The sequence below is a fragment of the Marmota monax genome, unplaced genomic scaffold, assembly GCF_021218885.2.
Source record: "Marmota monax isolate L192 unplaced genomic scaffold, Marmota_monax_Labrador192_F-V1.1 WCK01_AAM20220418_F8-fsc00087, whole genome shotgun sequence".
Classification (NCBI taxonomy): Eukaryota; Metazoa; Chordata; class Mammalia; order Rodentia; family Sciuridae; genus Marmota; species Marmota monax.
Window position 1 is genome coordinate 6,828,832 of NW_026693476.1, and position 20,668 is coordinate 6,849,499.

General features: G+C 35.5%; 1 protein-coding gene across 1 annotated transcript in view; it reads right to left on the reverse strand.

Moving 5' to 3' along the window:
* Cttnbp2nl (CTTNBP2 N-terminal like) overlaps positions 1-20,668 on the reverse strand; it is a 58,714-nt gene that overhangs the window by 22,331 nt on the left and 15,715 nt on the right. The window contains exon 3 of the mRNA XM_046458246.2: positions 19,625-19,732. Within this exon, the coding sequence (XP_046314202.1) occupies positions 19,625-19,723 (99 nt within the window). The 5' untranslated portion in view covers positions 19,724-19,732. The remainder of the gene's footprint in view (positions 1-19,624; positions 19,733-20,668) is intronic.

Sequence of the window (20,668 nt, forward strand, 5' to 3'; positions counted from 1 at the left end):
AGAATGAAGGCAAGCTTGAAAGAAATCTTAAAAAAAAAAAAAAGCCATAATGGAGAGAGTGGTCCAAATAGGCTTTGAGCTGAGTACAAAGAGATAGCATATAGTAAGAAACTGAAACCCTAAGAGAAGGCAGGCAGTAAGTGATGGAGTAAGGCATGAAGAAATAGGGAAAAGATAGGATATCGAGTACAAGTCGTAGCATTAATTAACCTTGGAATAGGATGATACAGGAAAAGAGGAATGTAAAATCTCTAGGAGTTTCCAATCATTAAGAATAGACTTCTGGGCTGGGGATATATAGCTCAGTGGTAGAACACTTGCCTAGCATGTGTGAGGTCCTGAGTTCAATATTCAGTACTGAGGGGGAAAAAAAAATCAAAATAGAGACTTCCAAATTTAATAATAACATAACTGAATATTCATATCTACTAATTAATTTAGCATTTATGAACAAACGGCATGCTAGGTATTGAGTTAGATATAGAAACTTTTTGATGTAATGCATCTTAGAACTCAATGGCTGATGTTTGTTTTCTGAGGAAGAAAATATGTTTTTTGTTGTTGTTAAGTGATGGAATATTATGAGATACACAGAAGAAATTGAAGGTGGGAAAAACGTGTTAAAGGGTCGTAGAGGTCCTCCTCCTATAGTAACTAAATCTCACGAAAATCTAAACATGTAATGGCTTGTGCACATATTGTCCAGTTTTATTTAGTTTTGAGTCCATGACCCATGAAAGAATCTGCTTTGGAAGAATCACTTTAGTTATTAAGCTATACAAAAGCAGAATTTGGAAATCAATGAGCAAATCTTTGGGGGAAAAACTGGGATATAGAGGCAAAAAGCTCTTGCTTCCCTTGGCATGATATACTATCTCACTCCCTTAATTATACTGTAAAATTAATACAGATTTACTTGAGAAGTTACTTTAAATTACCTAGTTTAAAATTAAATGTTTTCCCCAACTCCTTGCCATTCCACTGCTTATCCTATATAAGATTTTTAACTATTGTAGATAAAGCTGAAGTCCTTTCTGACCACAACCCAATCTATCCTTTCTCTCTCAGTTTTAGTATGATGGGTGTTTCCTTCCAGGGCATTTAAACAACAGGCATACATTTAGATGTGTTTGTATAAAAGCTAATTACATAGACAATGATATTCTTCAAAAAGTTTTCTGCAGCTGGGTTTACTTATTGTCTTGGAAATATAAATCAGTTACACAGCATTTTTTTCCTCTTTAAAATTACATATTACATAGTAAGCATGTACCAGTTTATGTAGTCATACTTTAGGTTGTTTACAGTTTTCCAATAATGTATTAAACAATGATGCAATGAACATCTTTCAGTGTTAATGAGAGAATATTTTGTGGAAGGGACATATTTCTGTCTTTCTAAGGAAGTGATTTTCCATATAATAAAACTGCCAATTCATTCTGTAAATGCCTTATTTCTATAAACATTTTAGCAAGCATACAAGATGGTTTCTTCCTATCTCCCAAATTATTCCTACTGAACTGACACACTAAATGACAGATCATGGGTTTTGGTTTAGAAGCAACCTCTTTATCTTCCTTTGCTTGCTGTCTCTTTTAGGTGCAACTAGAAATAACCTCTGATTAATCCCAAATCACAAGGCAAACACATGTAAGGAAGACACAATAAGAGGAAGTCAGAATAACAGGAATAAGCTGTTTCCCTTTTTTATTTGTTTTACTTTCAGGCTGAATAAATGCAATGAAATTTCTCACTGCTGTAATCTTTTCTGAAGCTCTTCCCTAACTGCTGGAGAACTGTGTGTTCTCTAAATAAGTACCACTTTACAAGCTGAATTCCCCTTATCTTTCCTCCAAGGCATAAAAACAATGAAAACAAAAAGCCACATATACAAAAACAGACCCCACAGGAAGATGTCAGCTAAATGAGAAATTTGCTTATTCTTCTGGCACCTTCACTCTTGAACCCCCCTAAATGCTACAACTTATAATATGAATGAAGATACATGAGAAAAAGTTGTATAGTAAGTAGCTGATACCAGACAACTATTTTTAAGAGCTAGCTGATACAGATGAGTTTCAATGTTTTTATGAATGGAGCAAAAATGCTTAATCACTCAAGAATGCAGTGTGCTAGTTAGGCGTGGTGGCACATGTTTGTAATCCCAGCAATTTGGGAGGCTGAGGAAGAAGGACTGATTGCAAGTTCCAGGCCACTTAGTAGTGAGACTCAAAAATAAAAAGGGCTGGGGATGTAGCTAAGTGATAGCATGCCCCTGGACTCAATCCCCAGTACTGTATTAAAAACAAAAACAAAACAACAACAACAAAAAAAACAAACGAACAAAAAAACCAGGCTTCTTTTCATGATACCCAATTTATAAATGACCTGCATATATGAACAGTTTTTCCTGCTTATATTGGCTCTTCTGCTAGAGTACCCACCACTGACCTGGTACTTCTCTCTCACCAACTTCATGCCCTTTCCAGAGAAGATCATTTTGGGAGCTCCTTCTATTCTCAGGGAACCAAGCCAAGGGGAAGGAAGGAGAGGCTTTGTGAGACATATTTCTGCCTTTACCAGCTGCAATTCGATACTTTTTTGTTTTCTATGCACACTGTTTTAAAACTTACTTTTTTTTTCACCTTGAAGAGTGTTCCATATTACACATAAAGATCTTATTTTCATTTACTTATTTCTTTTTTCTTTCTTCTTCTTCTTCTTTTTTTTTTTTTTTTGCAGTGTGGAAGCTTGGAGTGCTCTATCACCTAACATCATCCCCAGTCCTTTTTTTTATTTTTTATTTTGAGACAGGGTCTTACTACATTACTGAGGCTGGCCTCAAACTTAAGATCTTCCTGCCTCATTCTTACAGTTGCTGAGATTACAGGGGTGAGCTACTATGCCTGGCTATCTCTAGATAGAAATCTCTATCAAAAGAGTTTTCTATTGTACAATCATACCATAATTTCATTGACCGGAACTCTACCAAGAGATACTGATGTTGTTTCTAGCACTTTGTTTCTATGAATTGTTTCTGCAATTAATAGTGCCTTATTCACATACTTTATTGTACAGGCTTAAGAACATATGTGGCATAAATTTCTAGAAGTGAAATTACTTCTAGATAGATGCCTGTTTAATCTGATAAATATTGCCAAATTTTCCTTACTGAATTTATGTACTAGTGCCAGTTTCTCTTCCCCTTTAAGGTTTGTAAAGGAACATACATTTATCTTTTATAGTCAGATCCTATGGTTAATTTAGCTGAAGAGAAACAATAAGAGAGGTAAATAGGGAGCCTACATCCTGGGAACAAATTTTTACCCCTCACTTCAGATAGAGCCCTAATATCCAGAATATACAAAGAACTCAAAAAATTAAACAATAAGATAACAAATAACCCAATCAACAAATGGGCCAAGGACCTGAACAGACACTTCTCAGAGGAGGACATACAATCAATCAACAAGTGCATGAAAAAATGCTCACCATCTCTAGCAGTCAGAGAAATGCAAATCAAAACCACCCTAAGATACCATCTCACTCCAGTAAGATTGGCAGCCATTATGAAGTCAAACAACAACAAGTGCTGGAGAAGATGTGGGGAAAAGGGTACTCTTGTACACTGCTGGTGGGACTGCAAATTGGTGTGGCCAATTTGGAAAGCAGTATGGAGATTCCTGGGAAAGCTGGGAATGGAACCACCACTTGACCCAGCTATCGCCCTTCTCGGACTATTCCCTGAGGACCTTAAAAGAGCGTTCTATAGGGATACTGCCACATCAATGATCATAGCAGCACAATTCACAATAGCTAGACTGTGGAACCAACCCAGATGCCCTTCAATAGATGAATGGATAAAAAAAAAAATGTGGCATTTATACACAATGGAGTATTACGCAGCACTAAAAAATGACAAAATCATGGAATTTGCAGGGAAATGGATGGCATTAGAGCAGATTATGCTAAGTGAAGCTAGCCAATCCTTAAAAAACAAATGCCAAATGTCTTCTTTGATATAAGGAGAGCAACTAAGAACAAAGCAGGGAGGAAGAGCATGAGGAAAAGATTAACATTAAACAAAGACGAGTGGTGGGAGGGAAAGGAAGAGAGAAGGGAAATTGTATGGAAATGGAAGGAGACCCTCAATATTACACAAAATTACATATAAGAGGTTGTGAGGGGAAAAGGGGGGAAAAACAAGGGAGAGAATTGAACAACAGCAGATGAGGTAGAGAGGGAAGATGGGAGGGGAGGGGAGGGGGGATAGTAGGGGATAGGAAAGGTAGCAGAATACAACAGTCACTAATATGGCATTATGTAAAAATGTGAATGTGTAACCGATGTGATTCCGCAATTTGTATGTGGGGTAAAAATGGGAGTTCATAACCCACTTGAATCAAATGTATGAAAGATGATATGTCATGAGCTTTGTAATGTTTTGAACAACCAATTAAAAAAAATCTTAAAAAAATATTATGTGGAATTGAAATATGTAAGCTCTAGTACTTTCATGTAAAATGGGTATTAAGACATCTACTTCTCAACCTGAACAGACACTTCTCAGAGGAGGACATACAATCAATCAACAAGTACATGAAAAAATGCTCACCATCTCTAGCAGTCAGAGAAATGCAAATCAAAACCACCCTAAGATACCATCTCACTCCAGTGAGATTGGCAGCCATTATGAAGTCAGGCAACAACAAGTGCTGGCGAGGATGTGGGGAAAAGGGTACACTTGTACATTGCTGGTGGGACTGCAGATTGGTGCAGCCAATTTGGAAAGCAGTATGGAGATTTCTTGGAAAGCTGGGAATGGAGCCACCATTTGACCCAGCTGTTCCCCTTCTTGGTCTATTCCCTAAAGACCTAAAAAGAGCATGCTACAGGGACACTGCTACATCGATGTTCATGCAGCTCAATTCACGATTGCAAGACTGTGGAACCAACCCAGATGCCCTTCAATAGACGAATGGATTAAAAAAATGTGGCATTTATACACAATGGAGTATTACTCTGCATTAAAAAATGACAAAATCATAGAATTTGCAGGGAAATGGATGGCACTAGAGCAGATTATGCTAAGTGAAGCTAGCCAATCCCTGAAAAACAAATGCCAGATGTCTTCTTTGATATAAGGAGAGTAACTAAGAACAGAGTAGGGACGAAGAGCATGAGAAGAAGATTAACATTGAACAGAGATGAGAGGTGGGAGGGAGGGGGAGAGAAAAGGGAAATTGCATGGAAATGGAAGGAGACCCTCAGGGTTATATGGAAGAACATGCAGGGGGAAATGAGGGGAAAGGGAAAGATAATACAAGGGGGAGAAATGAAGGTCAGTAGAGGGGGTAGAGAGAGAAGAGGGGAGGGGAGGGGAGGGGAGGGGGGATAGTAGAGGATAGGAAAGGTAGCAGAACACGACAGTCACTAGTATGGCAATATGTAAATCAATGGATGTGTAATTGATGTGATTCTGCAATCTGTATATGGGCTAAAAATGGGAGTTCATAACCCACTTGAGGCAAAGTGTGAAAGATGATATATCAAGAACTATGTAATGTTTTGAACAACCAACAATAAAATAAAATAAAATAAAATAAAAAATAGGAAGATTTGATGATGGAAAAAAAAAAAAGACATCTACTTCTCAAGAGAATTCAACAAGAAGATATCACACAGGGAATCAAAGTGTACACTGTAGAGAGCTATACAAAATTCTAGCTCCTCTTAAGGAATAAACTTTTTTTTTTATTTTTATTTATTTATTTATTTTTAGAGAGAGAGAGAGAGAGAATTTTAATATTTATTTTTTAGTTTTCGGCGGACACACATCTTTGTTTGTATGTGGTGCTGAGGATCGAACCCGGGCCGCACGCATGCCAGGCGAGCGCGCTACCGCCTGAGCCACATCTCCAGCCCAAGGAATAAACTTTTAGAAGAGCTTCTTACTTCATAGCTAAGGAAAATTCTTTTGGAATTTTATAAGGAACACATTTAAATTAATCTTGTTTCTAATTTTATGATTTGGCAAAATGAAACAAAGTGAAATCTAGATACTACACAAAAGCAATTCAGAAAATTAAAGTTTGCATTTTAGACCAGTGTTTTTCAAACTGTGGGTCATAACCCATTAGTGAATCATGATACCATAGTTAGTGGGGTGACAATAGCATTTAAAGGAAAATAAAGTAAAATAAAGTACAATAAAAAGGAAAATATTATTCCATAATGTAGTACCATATAAGTTTTACAGTATAGTAAAATATAAAGTTTATAAATTTTAGTTTTATCTGGATTGTGACAAAAAATAAAATGTATTTCTTTTTCTTTTTTTTTTTTTTTGAAACTCGGGAATCGAACCGAGGGCTTTGCAAATAAATGCAAGGCAAACACTTTGCCATTGAGCTACATCCCAGCCCAGTAAAAAGTATTTCTGTCCGAAAGACATTCTTTTGATTCTGGGATAAAATAGTATATTTATTAAAACATTTTTCTTCCTCTGAGCTCTGTGATCTTTTTATTGTATAGTTTTGGAATTTAGGTTGATTTTTCTGAAAAAGACAATTGAGCTACTTCAGGAAGATTGGAAAGGAATATTAACAGTGTTAGAAACAATAAAAAAAGGAATAATTGAACTATAATTTGATTAACTCTAATATCTTTCCCTACAAAGTAAATAATACATAGCTAAAATATATTTTTAGGAAGATATATATGTATGTACATATATAATTCTTATAACTGAGATTCAACAATATTTATTTTGTGACTAGAGACATTATGTCATTAAAAGTTCTTCATATACATCATATTTTAAAGTAGTTACATAATGTTCTACCATGTAAATTTATCACCTAATTCATGTAACCATTAACTAAGAGTTTACTTTTTATATAGAACAACATAACTGTTATTGTGGCTGTTTGGGGATACTGGAAATATTACAATTAGGAAAATAATTTAGCTACTGAACTCTACTCAGCAAAATGTTAAAAACTGCAGAATTCTAGTTTCTAAAAATCGGAAAAAAAGCTAGAAAAGCTCTATTTGATCTCAGAGAAGGTCAATAAGAAAAGATGATAAGGCTGTCTTTTAGATAATATTTCAGACACAAAGGAATGACATAAAAATCATTACTGTTCAACAGATACAGAAAAAGCATTAAAAAAATCCAATATCCATTCCTGATTTAAAAATCTAAGCATACTAAAAATAGAAGGGAATTTCCTCAACCTGTTAAAGAGTATTTGTAGAAAACCTGTAGTTAACATTTTACTTCATGAAAAAAGACTGAACATTTCCCTTCTGATACCATTAACAAGACAAAGATACCTCCCATTACTTCTATTTTACAATGTACTGTACGTTCTAGCCAATATAAAAAGACCATAAAAATAAACAAAAGGCATCTGGATTAGAAATAAATAAATAAAACTGCCCTTGTTTGCAGATATGTTTGCAGAAAATCCAATGGAATTATTTAGAAACTATTAGAACTAAAAGGTGAATTTGAAAACGTTTCAGGATACAAGACCAATACACACACACACAAAAATCAATTCTACTTGCATAACAGCAATATTTAATCAGAAATTTAAAAATTTAAACCATTCATAATATCATAAAAATAAAAATACTTATGGATTCATCTAAGAAAAGATAAAGATATGAGATACCTATTAGTTAAAAACTACCAAATACTTCTGAGAAAATAAAGGAAAACTTAAATAAATGGTGATATATACCAAATTTATGGAATGGGGAACACAGTATGGATAGGTTACTATTTCTCCCCAAATAGATCTACAGAATCAGTGCAATCCCAATCAAAATGCCAACAGCATTTTGGAGAAATTGACAAGCTGATTCTAAAATTCATAGAGAAATGCAAAGGATCATAAATAAGTAAAACAACTTTCAAAAAAACCCCACAAATTGGAGGACTAATACTACCTAATTTTAAGCTTTACTATAAGGCCACAGTAATCAACACAGTATGGTAATGGCATCAAGGTAGACAGATAAATAAAACAGAGAGTTCAGAGATAAACCCACAGATATACAAATAACTGTAACAAAACTGCAAAGGCCATTCTACAGTGTGAGGATAGTCTTTTCAACAAATGGTGTGAGAACAACTGGATACCCATACACATACACAAAAATGTAAAAAAATTTCTGTTTCTTATTTTTTAATCATATAAAGAAATTAACAGAAGTTACATCACAGACCTCCATGTAAAACTTAAAACCGTAAGGGATAAAAAAATAGGAAACTTTTCTGATCCTGGTTTAGGCATATTTCTTGGTTATAACCCTAAAAACAAAAGTCCACAAATAAAAAATGAATAACTTTTAGCTGGGAGTGGTGGCATATACCTGGAGTCCTACACTACTGGAGAATCTGAGGTGAAAGAATCACTGATGTGCACAAGTTTGAGACCAATCTGAGCAATATAGTGAGACCCACCCCACCCCACCATGTCAAAAAATTTAAAAAACTCCTCTTCAAAAGATAGTTACAGGGGCTGGGGATGTGGCTCAAGCGGTAGCGCGCTCGCCTGGCATGCGTGCGGCCCGGGTTCGATCCTCAGCACCATATACAAACAAAGATGTTGTGTCCGCCGAAAAATAAAAAATAAATATTAAAAATTCTCATTCTCTCTCTCTCTCTCTCTCTCTCTCTCTCTCTTTGGAAAAAAAAAAAAGATAGTTACAGCTGGGCATGGTGGCACATACCTATAATCCCTCTATCTATCTATATATTTATCTGCCTGCATACACACACACACACTCACACACACACACACACACATTTATATATATGGCTGGATTTTTGTTTAAAATTTATTAGTTGTTTTAAGTGAAAAAAATATTTTTTCAACATAATGTTTGTGGAATGGCTAAATCAAGCTAACATATATGTGTAACATCATATACTTATTTTTTGTAGAGAGAATCTTTAAAATCTATTCTCTTTAGTAATTTTCAACTGTAAAATATAGTGTGGTGGTACATGCCTGTAATCCCAGCTACTTAGAAGGCTGAGGCAGAAAGATCACAAGTTTGAGGCCAGCTTTGGCAACTTAACGAGACCCTGTCTCAAAATAAAAAATAACAAGGGTAGGGGGCATAGCTCAGTGCTGAAGCTATGTTCAATACCCAGTACCCCCACAAAGTATATATTAGTATTAATTATTGTGGTTAAGTATCTAAAGTATAAAAAAATATATAGTTGAGAGAATGAAATAGACCACAGGCTGGGAGAAAGTATTTTCAAGGTATGTATCTGATAAAAGACTTGCATCCAGATATATAAGGAACTCTCAAAATTTATTAATGAGAGAGAAATTCAATTTTAAAAAATATGGGCAAAAGATGTGAACAAATACTTCACTCCCCAAAAAAGATGACAAATAAACACTGAAAAGATAATATCATTAGTCAACAGAGAAAAGGAAAGTAAAATTGAATATTACACATCTAAATGGCTAAAATTAAAAAGACTGGCCATGCTAAGTGTTGATAAGGATGGGGAGTAACTGGAACTCTTATACATGCTATGGAATAAAAGATGGTACAATCACTTTGGAAAATGATTCCACAGTTTCTTAAAACATTAAACATACACCTACATTCCATTCATAGGTATTTATCCAAAAGAAGTAAAAGCATATGTCCATACAAAGCTTTATATATGAATGTTCATAGTACCTTTATTTGTAATAGCATGAAACTGGAAACAATGCAAATGCTCAACAGATGGAGAGATAAAACAAACTGTGATACACACATAGACATACAAAATGTAACACTATTCAGTAATAAAAAAATTAATCATTAATACACACAACAACATTGGTGAATTGAATCTCAAAATAATTATGTGGTGCTAAAGTAGTCCTTCTCCCCAAAAGTGCATTTTGTGTGATTCTGTTTATATAAAATCCCAGCTGGGTGTGGTGGAACACACCTGTAATCCCAGCACTTTCGGAGGCTAGGCAGGAGGATTGCAAGTTAAAGGCCAGCCTCCAATTTAGCAAGGCCAAAGCAATTTGGCAAGACCTTGTCTCAAAAAATAAAAAGGGCTGGGGATGTGGCTCAGTAGTTAAGCACCTTTGGGTTTAATCCCTGCTACCGTCCTCCCAACAAAAAATTCTAGAAAATGTAAACCATTATCTAGCGGCAGTGAGCAGTGATTTGGGAGCAGGGGTGGGACGGAATGAGAAAGGTTAGGCAAGAGGGGTTACAAAGGAGCACAAGGAACAATTGTGGGGTGATGGATATGTGTTACCTTGATTGTGGCAATGTTTTCAGGGAATACATACATCAAAACATTGATTTATATATATCAAACATATGCAGTTTATTGTATATCAATTATACCTCAATAAAGTTGTTTAAAAAACAAATATTATAAGGTGCTAAATCAAACAATAGAAAAATAAACCCAAAAATCATTTGGAAAAAAAAAATCAGTTCTGCTAAAAAGGCTTCTAAATTACCCCTGTATTTCCTGTTTTCATTATAAAAAAGAAAGGGGACTATAATATAACATTTGTTCCATGCCCCATAGTATACCCTTAATGGTTGCTGCCTGTATCAAAACATATGCTTTTGGTTGCTGGGATGGGGATGGAACAATTTGAAATCATTAATTCCACAAAGAAAAACAAGCTTAAGTACAAAAACTACCAATAACAACAAACATTTAATTGAAAAGTAAAAACTCTTTTTTATAAAGCATAATATTTTATTAGTATTGCTTACTTTACCAAATATACCTTTGTTTCTAAAGGGATGGACTTTGAAAACTTACGTTCCAATAATAATTAAGAGTAAACAAGTAGTGAGCACCTATTTAGTATTTGCTCTCATTTAATCATCAGAGTAACCATACCATTTTACATAAAAAGCTCAGGGGATAAAATAACTTGTCTAAGATCACACAATAATTAAGTGGCAGAACACAATCTTAGGTCTGTCTGACTTGAAAGTGTATGCTTTAACAGCTACATTTCATTAAATATTCTGGTTGATAGTTTTGTAGAATAGGTTTCATAGGGGGACTCAGAGTAGTAATAAAAAATTATCAACCAATCTAACAATAAAAACACATTAAAATATGCCCACAAATATTTGGCCACTGATTAGTTAATTGTTTCATAATAAAGATTATGAATGGGAATCTAAAGACTTCATCATTCAATATTTACTTATTAAAGTTCTGTTTGTTTCCTAATCTCAGTTTTATACTAGGTAGAAACTGGGACTTCTATTAGTTAAAGCTTATGTTTATATGATCTTTATAAAAGATTTATACTACCCATCCCAATCCTAAAAGCATTTCCTAAAAGCCATCTATTAAAATGGAATCATTTTCAATCAAATAATTGTTAGATCGAGGCTTATGGGTGCAAAAGAACGCTGGAGGCTTGAGTATATTTAAGACAATCATTCAGATTTCTCATTAAGCAAGCTAATATGTGATTTTTTAAAAAATGCTCTTATTCTTTGGATGTGAGGTGTCCCCCAAAAGCTTATGTGTGAGAAGAAGGTGTGAAGGAGAAATGACTGGGTTATAATCAGTAAATTAATCCCCCATGAGATTAACTGAGTCATGACTCAGGAGGCAGGGGGTGTGTGGCTGGAGGCAGTGGTTCATTGGGGGCATTGCTTTGGGGTATATATTTTTTGTATTTGGATTCTCTCTCTGCTTTCTGATCACCATGTGAGCTGCTTCCTTCTGCCATACACTTTGACCACGATGTTCAGCCTCACCTTGAGCCCCAAGAAATAAATGGAGCTGGCCTTCTATGGACTTAGATCTCTGAAACTGTAAGCCCTCAAACACTCTTTTCCTCCTTTAAAATTGTTCTGGTTGGGCCTTTTAGTCCCAGCAGAGAAAAAGCTGACTAAAACAAATGCAAATACTCTTTGACAGGCTTATTAGTATATGCAATATATGATGACTGTTAAATTCTATTTTATCTTCCTCATTTCAGACCAGCCTTTAAAATAACCTACTTACATAATAGGTACAAGGCTATGTATTTTTCTCCTTCTTCTTTTTTTTTTTTTTCTATTTCGAGGTACTGGAGATTGAACCTACTGGTACTCTGTCACTGAGCAGCCCATTTTACTTTTTATTTTGAGACTCTTCTCGTTAAGTTGTCCAGGTTGGCTTAGAACTTGAGATCCTACTTATTCTGGCTCTTGAGTCACTGGGATTACAGACATGCCCAGTTTGTATCTGCAATATTTTTGAGCCACATCACCTTCTATGATAACTTTTACTTTGTTCTATATATTCTATATGTAGTGTCATAATGTCCTTATTATTGTTTCAACAATATTTTCAGCAAAAGTCAATTACATATTGTCTCAACATAGATGTATATGTACATTTAGACTTTTAATTTTTAATCCTTGTTTTCTTAAAAAACAAAACAAGACAACTCCTAATAGGTAAACTTATAGTGACGTATTACATAGTCCCATACTCCAGACATATTCTAACTTTGTCATGTCTACATTTTGCCTGTAAATCTTCTTGCTTGGGGAATTTTATAATGGCCTTTGGCCAAAACCCACAGAGTTTTGTTGCAAGCTTTAAAAGAGTTATACTTGTTTTATGATAGAGGCATCACTAGAAAGGAATTCAAGACTCCTTAAGTTAATTCTACACTAAAGTTGTAATACCTTACCATTTATCATATGTATAAGAAGTTTAAAGAATGCTTTAAAATAAAATGGTACCTATAAACACAGGGTATATTTTATTTGGTCACAACTTGATATAGCTTTGTATCAGATCTAAGATGTGCAGATGTAATATATAATATACCCAATGTGGATGATTTAAAAATAAAAGTATTTGATCTAACTTTTAATAGCAGTCAAATCTATTTTCCAGTTTTTTTTTTTTTTAATTTTTTGTACCGAGGATTGAACCCAGGGGACCTGAACCACTAAGCCACATCCTCAGCCCTTTTTATTTTTTTTATTTTGAGACAGGGTCTCACTAAATTGTTTAGGGCCTCGTTAAATTGCTGAGACTCGTTTTGAACTTACAATCTTCCTGCCTCAGCGTCCTGCGTCACTGGGATTACAGATGTATACCGCCATGCCCAGCTTATTTTCCAGATTTTAAAAGTGGCTTTTAAGGTTCCCTGGTCATCCTCTGTAGCAGTCGAACCACTCTGGGAATCTGTTTTCTAGATTTGCTTGGAATTAATGAACTGAGGCTTTCTCTGAGACAGTTCATGAGCAATGTAATTTACTTTCATTGTATAGGGGATTCCTCTAGTGTTCTCACTTATGAAAATAAAGTGGCAAATGGAAGACTTCTGTATTTTTCTCTGACATGATTGATGCCTTCTAAAACACAAAGTCACTTTCATACAAAGTTCAATTGGGACTGAATACAGTATAAATGGTCTCTGTAATAACTGAACTTCAAATATAGGAGAGGCTGAATATTACATTATTTTCTATTAGCTGCCTTGGTTCTAAGCCAAATATGCCCTGGCTGTAACCGAAGAGTAAGAAGGCTTTTGGGGAAAAAAAGAACATAACTTGGGGACTCTAGAAGGGTGTAGCTGCAATCTGGTTCTTTGCAGAAATATTGGAAATAAGAATAATGCTCTTGGGCTGGGGATGTGGCTCAAGTGGCACGCTCGCCTGGCATGCGTGCGGCCCGGGTTCGATCCTCAGCACCACACACAAACAAAGATGTTGTGTCCGCCGAAAACTAAAAAAATAAATATTAAAATTCTCTCTCTCTCTCTCTCCCCCCCCCCTCTTTTTTTTTAAAAAAAAGAATAATGCTCTTTTACAATCCTAACTTTATAGGTAGGATCCATTTGAAAACTTTATAACGTATCCCTAAAGAAACTTTACTATTTATTGAGAAGCAATGGTTAGCCTATATGATTTTGTTCAGAGATACAAGGCAGAATAAATTTTATGTCCAGAAAGATAAAGAAAAGAAACAAAAATGAACAGACTGCCCCCCTGACCCCACCTTACTGAAAGCAAAACAGAAAGGAAAAACCTCTCTTAACTATTTGGGATAAAGATCAAAGCCTTTCCAATATACTAAACATGAATTAAGAACTAATATTAAAAAGAAGAAATTTAGTAAGATGACATATTAGTACAAAAAAGTCCAGTAGGCATTTACTGTTAAGCAAAAGCTGTAAGGCAGTTAAAATCTTAAAACATTACAGCACCAAACCAAGCAAATTAAAACAAAACTACTCCACAAATAAAGTTAGATTTCATTCTAACTTTAAGAATCTGGTATGGCAGTTATTTTCTCAAAGGATGAAAGCAGCTTTAACCCCAGCTGCTGACAATTTTATCTAACAATAGATTGTTTAAAGATGTGTCACTTCTGGTGCTGCTATTCATTTCACCTAAACTGCATAGAGGTAAAGCCTCAGCTATAGACCATATGCAGACTAAAGACAACATTTGTGAATGATTCTAAATGGTATCTTATATCAAAATGTTCCCTTAATTATAGTTCTTGATTCTGTAGCTGCCTCTCCAACTTGTCAGAAGCTGCCTATAGTAACTAAAATTGGATTCATGAAGAAAAAATGTATTTTAGGAAAACATGTGCAACAAGCACCTAAGTATCTGTTAACATTAAAACCAGAAGGCAGTATTTTGTAGAGCACATAAGAACAGTTTAAAATTTACGAATTCACAACATTCACTTTGAATTATCATGGAAGTCTTTAAAAGCAACAGATCATGATGGCACAATAATTTTATTTGTTTAACAAATATTTGAGGCTGGGAATGTAGCTTAGTGGCAGACATGTGCTTATTACCATATGCAAAGTCCTAGGTTAAATACCCAGGACCTATATAACAACAACAAGATATTTACTGAGCACCTATATGCCAGGTACTGTGCTCAGTGCTAGGGATATACGTTAGTAAAATGGACATATAAAGCACTATAGGTTTGTACAGTTTCTAAAGCTGAGAGAGTGATTATATTGGTCAAACTATAAAAGTGAAAATAAGGTCATCCTCTAATTTTCCCATTATGGGTCTCTCTCCCAACCCTCTCCCCTGCCCATTATAAGGGAATTAAGGCAGGAAAGATCAGGAGAAAGAAGTGAGAATAACAATAATAGAGGCAAGGATTAGGAAAGAACTCAAACTTTCCTTAATCCTTTTTTCTTTTCTCTTCCTTGATCAGATAAACATGGGACAAGAGATGGGAAGGTGTGTGGTTTAAGCAGGTTAGGACTACTGGTAAAACTAAGATTGGGTTTTGAGACATGACATATAGTTTTCAGGAAAGAAAGAAATCACCAAGAGTAAAAAAAAAAAAAAAAAAAAAAAAAGGAAGGATGTGAATATGGCAGAAATGAGTCACCAACTGGAGTGAATGTTTATATATTTACACATGTTGGCAGGGAAGTCATTAAAAAAGTAGGAACTGTTCAGGACACACTAGAGACATAGATGTCTGGCAGTCACTGACTGCTCCAATGACTTGGGGTACATGACATACACTGAGAGGATATAAATAAATGGATAAGAATAAATACTACACTGTTGAGTATTTGTAATATCATGCAAACTGTAAAGTGTTATATACCAATACTAATTATTAATCATTTATGCTACTTATTTATTTATTTGTTTTGGTGGTCCATGAGACTGATCCCAGAGTCTCACATATGTTAGGCATGTTCTACCACTGAACTCCAACCCTAGCCCTAACCATTTATTCTTATTACAGACAAGGAAATTTTCCTCCAGACATACTGAATAACTTGATCAAAGTCACATAGCTATGCTTAATGGCATGACAGACAAAAACTCAGGCAATGAACTTTAATATATGTGATTAGGCATGTATTAAAGCCATAAACATGTGATCCCCAGGGAAACCATGAGACATACTCTACTCCTTCTCCCCTACAATATCAGAAGGACATGCCTTACGTACTCTGGAGAAATGAACAACTGAAGATCACTTATCACATATTACAAATCTACAAGGGAAAGCAAAAATTAATAGTTTTAGTGACTTGAGGTATACCTAATTAGAAATATCAGTCCTTTTTAGTCAGCCTTAAAAGATATAAATTAGGGGTTGGGGTTGTAGCTCAGTGGCAGAGTGCTCACCTAGCATGTGTGAGGTACTGGGTTTGATTCTCAGCACTGCATACAAATAAATAAAAATAAAGATACACTGACAACTTAAAAAAAATTAAAAAATATAAACTAGGGCTGGGGTTGTGGCTCAGAGGTATAGTGCTCACTTAGCATGCGTAAGGCACTGGGTTTGATCCTCAGCACCACATAAAAATTAAAAAATATATATATAAACTAATGTCACTCCAATTTACAGAAATAACAGGTTTAGATTTTATTATTTATCACAATTACAACCTCAGCGTGATCCAAGAAAAGACTACCCAATTATGACCAAAGAAACACACATAAATCAGTGTGGAAAGGGGAAAAAAGAGAAAAAAACCTGAAGAGATGAGTTTTGTATGAACTCAATTGAACTATGACTGTTAGCTACTTAGAAAATCACTGACTCTCTTATTAGCCTTCAACCATGGCAATGGAAGAATGATCTTTGTTGCTAAAAAAACAATAAAAAACTTATGAACACTCATGAAATATCAATATGTTCCTTCTATTCAATAAAGAGCTAGGAAATTTTTGAGAACTACAGTAGAGCACTTCATAAACATTAAATCAATTTTAAGATGCATATCAATTGAATCTTTTATATAAAAATTCCCTTGATTAATAAGTTGCATTTTGCAGGGACTAATGTTTCTTTAGCATGCTCAAGTCTCACCTTTGGCTAGTTCCCCTAGCCTTTTGGGGGAACATCTTCTGTCTACCACTCATACAGATATACCCTGAAGGTTGTCTTCTGCTGTCCAAATATGCTTGCAAGACTCAACGGGAAATATACTTTCAAAAGTGTAAAGAACTCATGACATTTGAAAGGGATTATGCCCTCGTTTTTTTTTTTTTTTTTTTTTTTATATTTTTAATTGTAGATGGACACAATACCTTTATTTTGTTTATTTGTTTTTTTAAGTGGTGCTGAGGATCAAACCTAGAGCCTCATATGTGCTAGGCAAACGCTCCACTACAGAGCCACAACCCCAGCACGCCCTTGTATTTTTTTTTTTTTAATTTTTTATTGTTGGTTGTTCAAAACATTACAAATTTCTTGACATATCATATTCCACACTTTGATTCAAGTGGGTTATTATGAACTCCCACCTTCACCCCATACACAGATTGCAGAATCACATCAGTTACACATCCATTGATTTACATATTGCCATACTAGTGTCTGTTGTGCTCCGCTGCCTTTCCCATCCTCTACCATCCCCCCTCCCCACCTCTCCCCTACCCTCCCCACCTCTCCCCTACCCTCCCCTCCTCTCTCTCTACCCTCTCCACTGTATAACCCTGAGGGTCTCCTTCCATTTCCATGCAATTTCCCTTCTCTCTCCCTTTCCCTCCCACCTCTCATCCCTGTTAAATGTTAATCTTCTTCTCCTGCTCTTCCTCCCTACTCTGATCTTAGTTACTCTCCTTATATCAAAGAAGACATTTGGCATTTGTTTTTTAGGGATTGGCTAGCTTCACTTAGCATAATCTGCTCTAATGCCATCCATTTCCCTGCAAATTCTATGATTTTGTCATTTTTTAATGCAGCGTAATACTCCATTGTGTATAAATGCCACATTTTTTTTACTCAAAAAATAGCCTTCGTCTATTGAAGGGCATCTAGGTTGGTTCCACAGCCTTGCTATTGTGAATTGTGCTGCTATGAACATCGATGTAGCAGTGTCCCTGTAGCATGCTCTTTTTAGGTCTTTAGGGAATAGACCAAGAAGGGGAATAGCTGGGTCAAATGGTGGCTCCATTCCCAGCTTTCCAAGAAATCTCCATACTGCTTTCCAAATTGGCTACACCAATCTGCAGTCCCACCAGCAATGTACAAGTGTACCCTTTTCCCCACATCCTCGCCAGCACTTGTTGTTGCCTGACTTCATAATGGCTGCCAATCTTACTGGAGTGAGATGGTATCTTAGGGTGGTTTTGATTTGCATTTCTCTGACAGCTAGAGATGGTGAGCATTTTTTCATGTACTTGTTGACTGACTGTATGTCCTCCTCTGAGAAGTGTCTGTTCAGGTCCTTGGCCCATTTATTGATTGGGTTGTTTGTTCTCTTATTGTCTAATTTTTTGAGTTCTTTGTACACTCTGGATATTAGGGCTCTATCTGAAGTGTGAGGAGTAAAGATTTGTTCCCAGGGTGTAGGCTCCCTATTTACCTCTCTTATTGTTTCTTTTGCTGAGAAAAAACTTTTTAGTTTGAGTAAGTCCCATTTGTTGATTCTACTTATTAACTTTTGTGCTATGGGTGTCCTATTGAGGAATTTGGAGCCCGACCCCACCGAATGTAGATCGTAGCCAACTTTTTCTTCTATCAGACGGCGTGTCTCTGATTTGATATCAAGCTCCTTGATCCATTTTGAATTCACTTTTGTGCATGGCGAGAGAAAGGGATTCAGTTTCATTTTGTTGCATATGGATTTCCAGTTTTCCCAGCACCATTTGTTGAAGATGCTATCCTTCCTCCATTGCATGCTTTTAGCCCCTTTATCAAATATAAGATAGTTGTAGTTTTGTGGATTGGTTTCTGTGTCCTCTATTCTGTACCACCTTGTATTTTTTAAACAGACTTTACAGAGAGTTTCCACATACCTTCTTATCCTCACTAACGTATGACTTCCCCAGTCCCTTGCATTTTAACAGATACCAAATACTTCAAAGTAAGAATTCTTGGGTGAGGGGAATGGCTCAGTGAAAGAGTGCTAGCTAGCCTAGCATGTGCAAGGTCCAGGGTTCAATCCTCAATATCACAAGGAAAAAGAAAAAAATCAGAAGTCTTAATCTGGGGCCCAAGGAAGCCATACATGTCTGCATGGGGTCTTTGATATCCCAAATATTATATCCTGAAATTTGGAATATGGATATATGTTAGAGTCTGTAAACAAGTCAAAATAACACCTGGCATTTTGCCAGGGGAATGTTAGAGTTTGTAAACAAGTCTGGATGGTGCCTGGCAAAATGCCAGAGGGAGTGGTTTGAGAAGTAACTGCTGTATCTAGTTTATGTTAATTAGATAAGCTGTGTGGAATGTATAAATACCACTCCTGTCATACAATAAACGGCTTCCACTCCTGCTGTATCAACGTACACAAGTTATTCGTCACCCCCCGGTTATTTTGCTGCAGCCGGACTGCGGCAGATATATATACTTTTCAGGAAGCAGATTTCATCAAATTCTCAAAGAGTTCAAAAACAACTAAGGTGCACTAAACTAAAAGAATGAAGTTCAAGGTCTAGAAACCAGGTAGACACCAAAGGAATTATTTTGAGGGTGTGAAGACTTCTGCAGATGTGCAGCCTATAGAAAGTGTCAATATGTCCCCCATTCAACTTTACGGAGGACGACAGCAATACCCTAGTTATATAAATTCCAACCAATGAAATGACTTTCAAAACATGATGACCTCTCTTTTTCCTTTTAACATACCTTTAATGCTTCTATAACAAGGTCCCTTGCTTCAAGCTCTCCTTCAAGAATACTGAAGAGTGTCAAGAGTTCAGGCTTGCTGAGTTTTTCCAGATTCATCCTGAAAGCCTAAAACAATGACAACAATCAGCCAATCTCCACAAGACAGTTAATCCGATACAATTAAAGGGGAGAAAAAAGGGAGATAGAGAAAAGAGCAACAATTACAGTACAAAATGTTTTGAGAAAAGAAATGGTCACAATTAAATAGAAACGTAAGAGCTTTCTGATTTTAATCTCATATTGAGAAAAAATTAAACTCACTTCAAATCACTGATTTCATTATAAAGATATATTTTTTATCTTTTTTCTCCAGGCATATTTATAACCTAAGTCTCAAAAAGAATTAGTAACCAATTTTTGCTTATGCTTGTAATCCCAGCTACTAGGGAGGCTGAGGCAGGAGGATCTCAAGTTTGAGGCCAGCCTGAGCAGCTTGGTGAGACCCTGTCTCAAAATAAAAAGGAATGGGGATGTAGCTCAGTTGAGAGGTCACTGGGCATAATACCCAGTATCCTCCCTCCCTCTCCCTCTCTCATAAACACACACAAAAGGTTTGGGGATGTAGCTCAGTGGTAGAGTGCTTGTGTACCATGTGTGAGTCCTGGGGTTAGACCCAGAAAAGATCCCCAAGTATTAGGTTTATAACCAAATTCCAAAACTATATATAAAATATTCTGACATCTGTCTGTAATTGGTTGAAATGAAATCTGAGTAAAGATAATTTTTGATGAAAGTATGGGAATGACTTTTCTTTTAAATTGTTTATTTTCACAGAGAACAACTATTACAATGTTTATATTTCATGTAGTAAAACATACAAATGTAACTAGATGCAAACACACTTTTAAATGACTTCTTAAAATATATTAAACATCTTAATTGGCTAGACTACTACAAACTTTATTTCACTTATTTAAGTTCACACTTCCACAAGAATTTGCATCTTTTGAAATGTTAAATGACAAATAATATGGCAAGATTTCAGTCCTTTTTGCAACACTA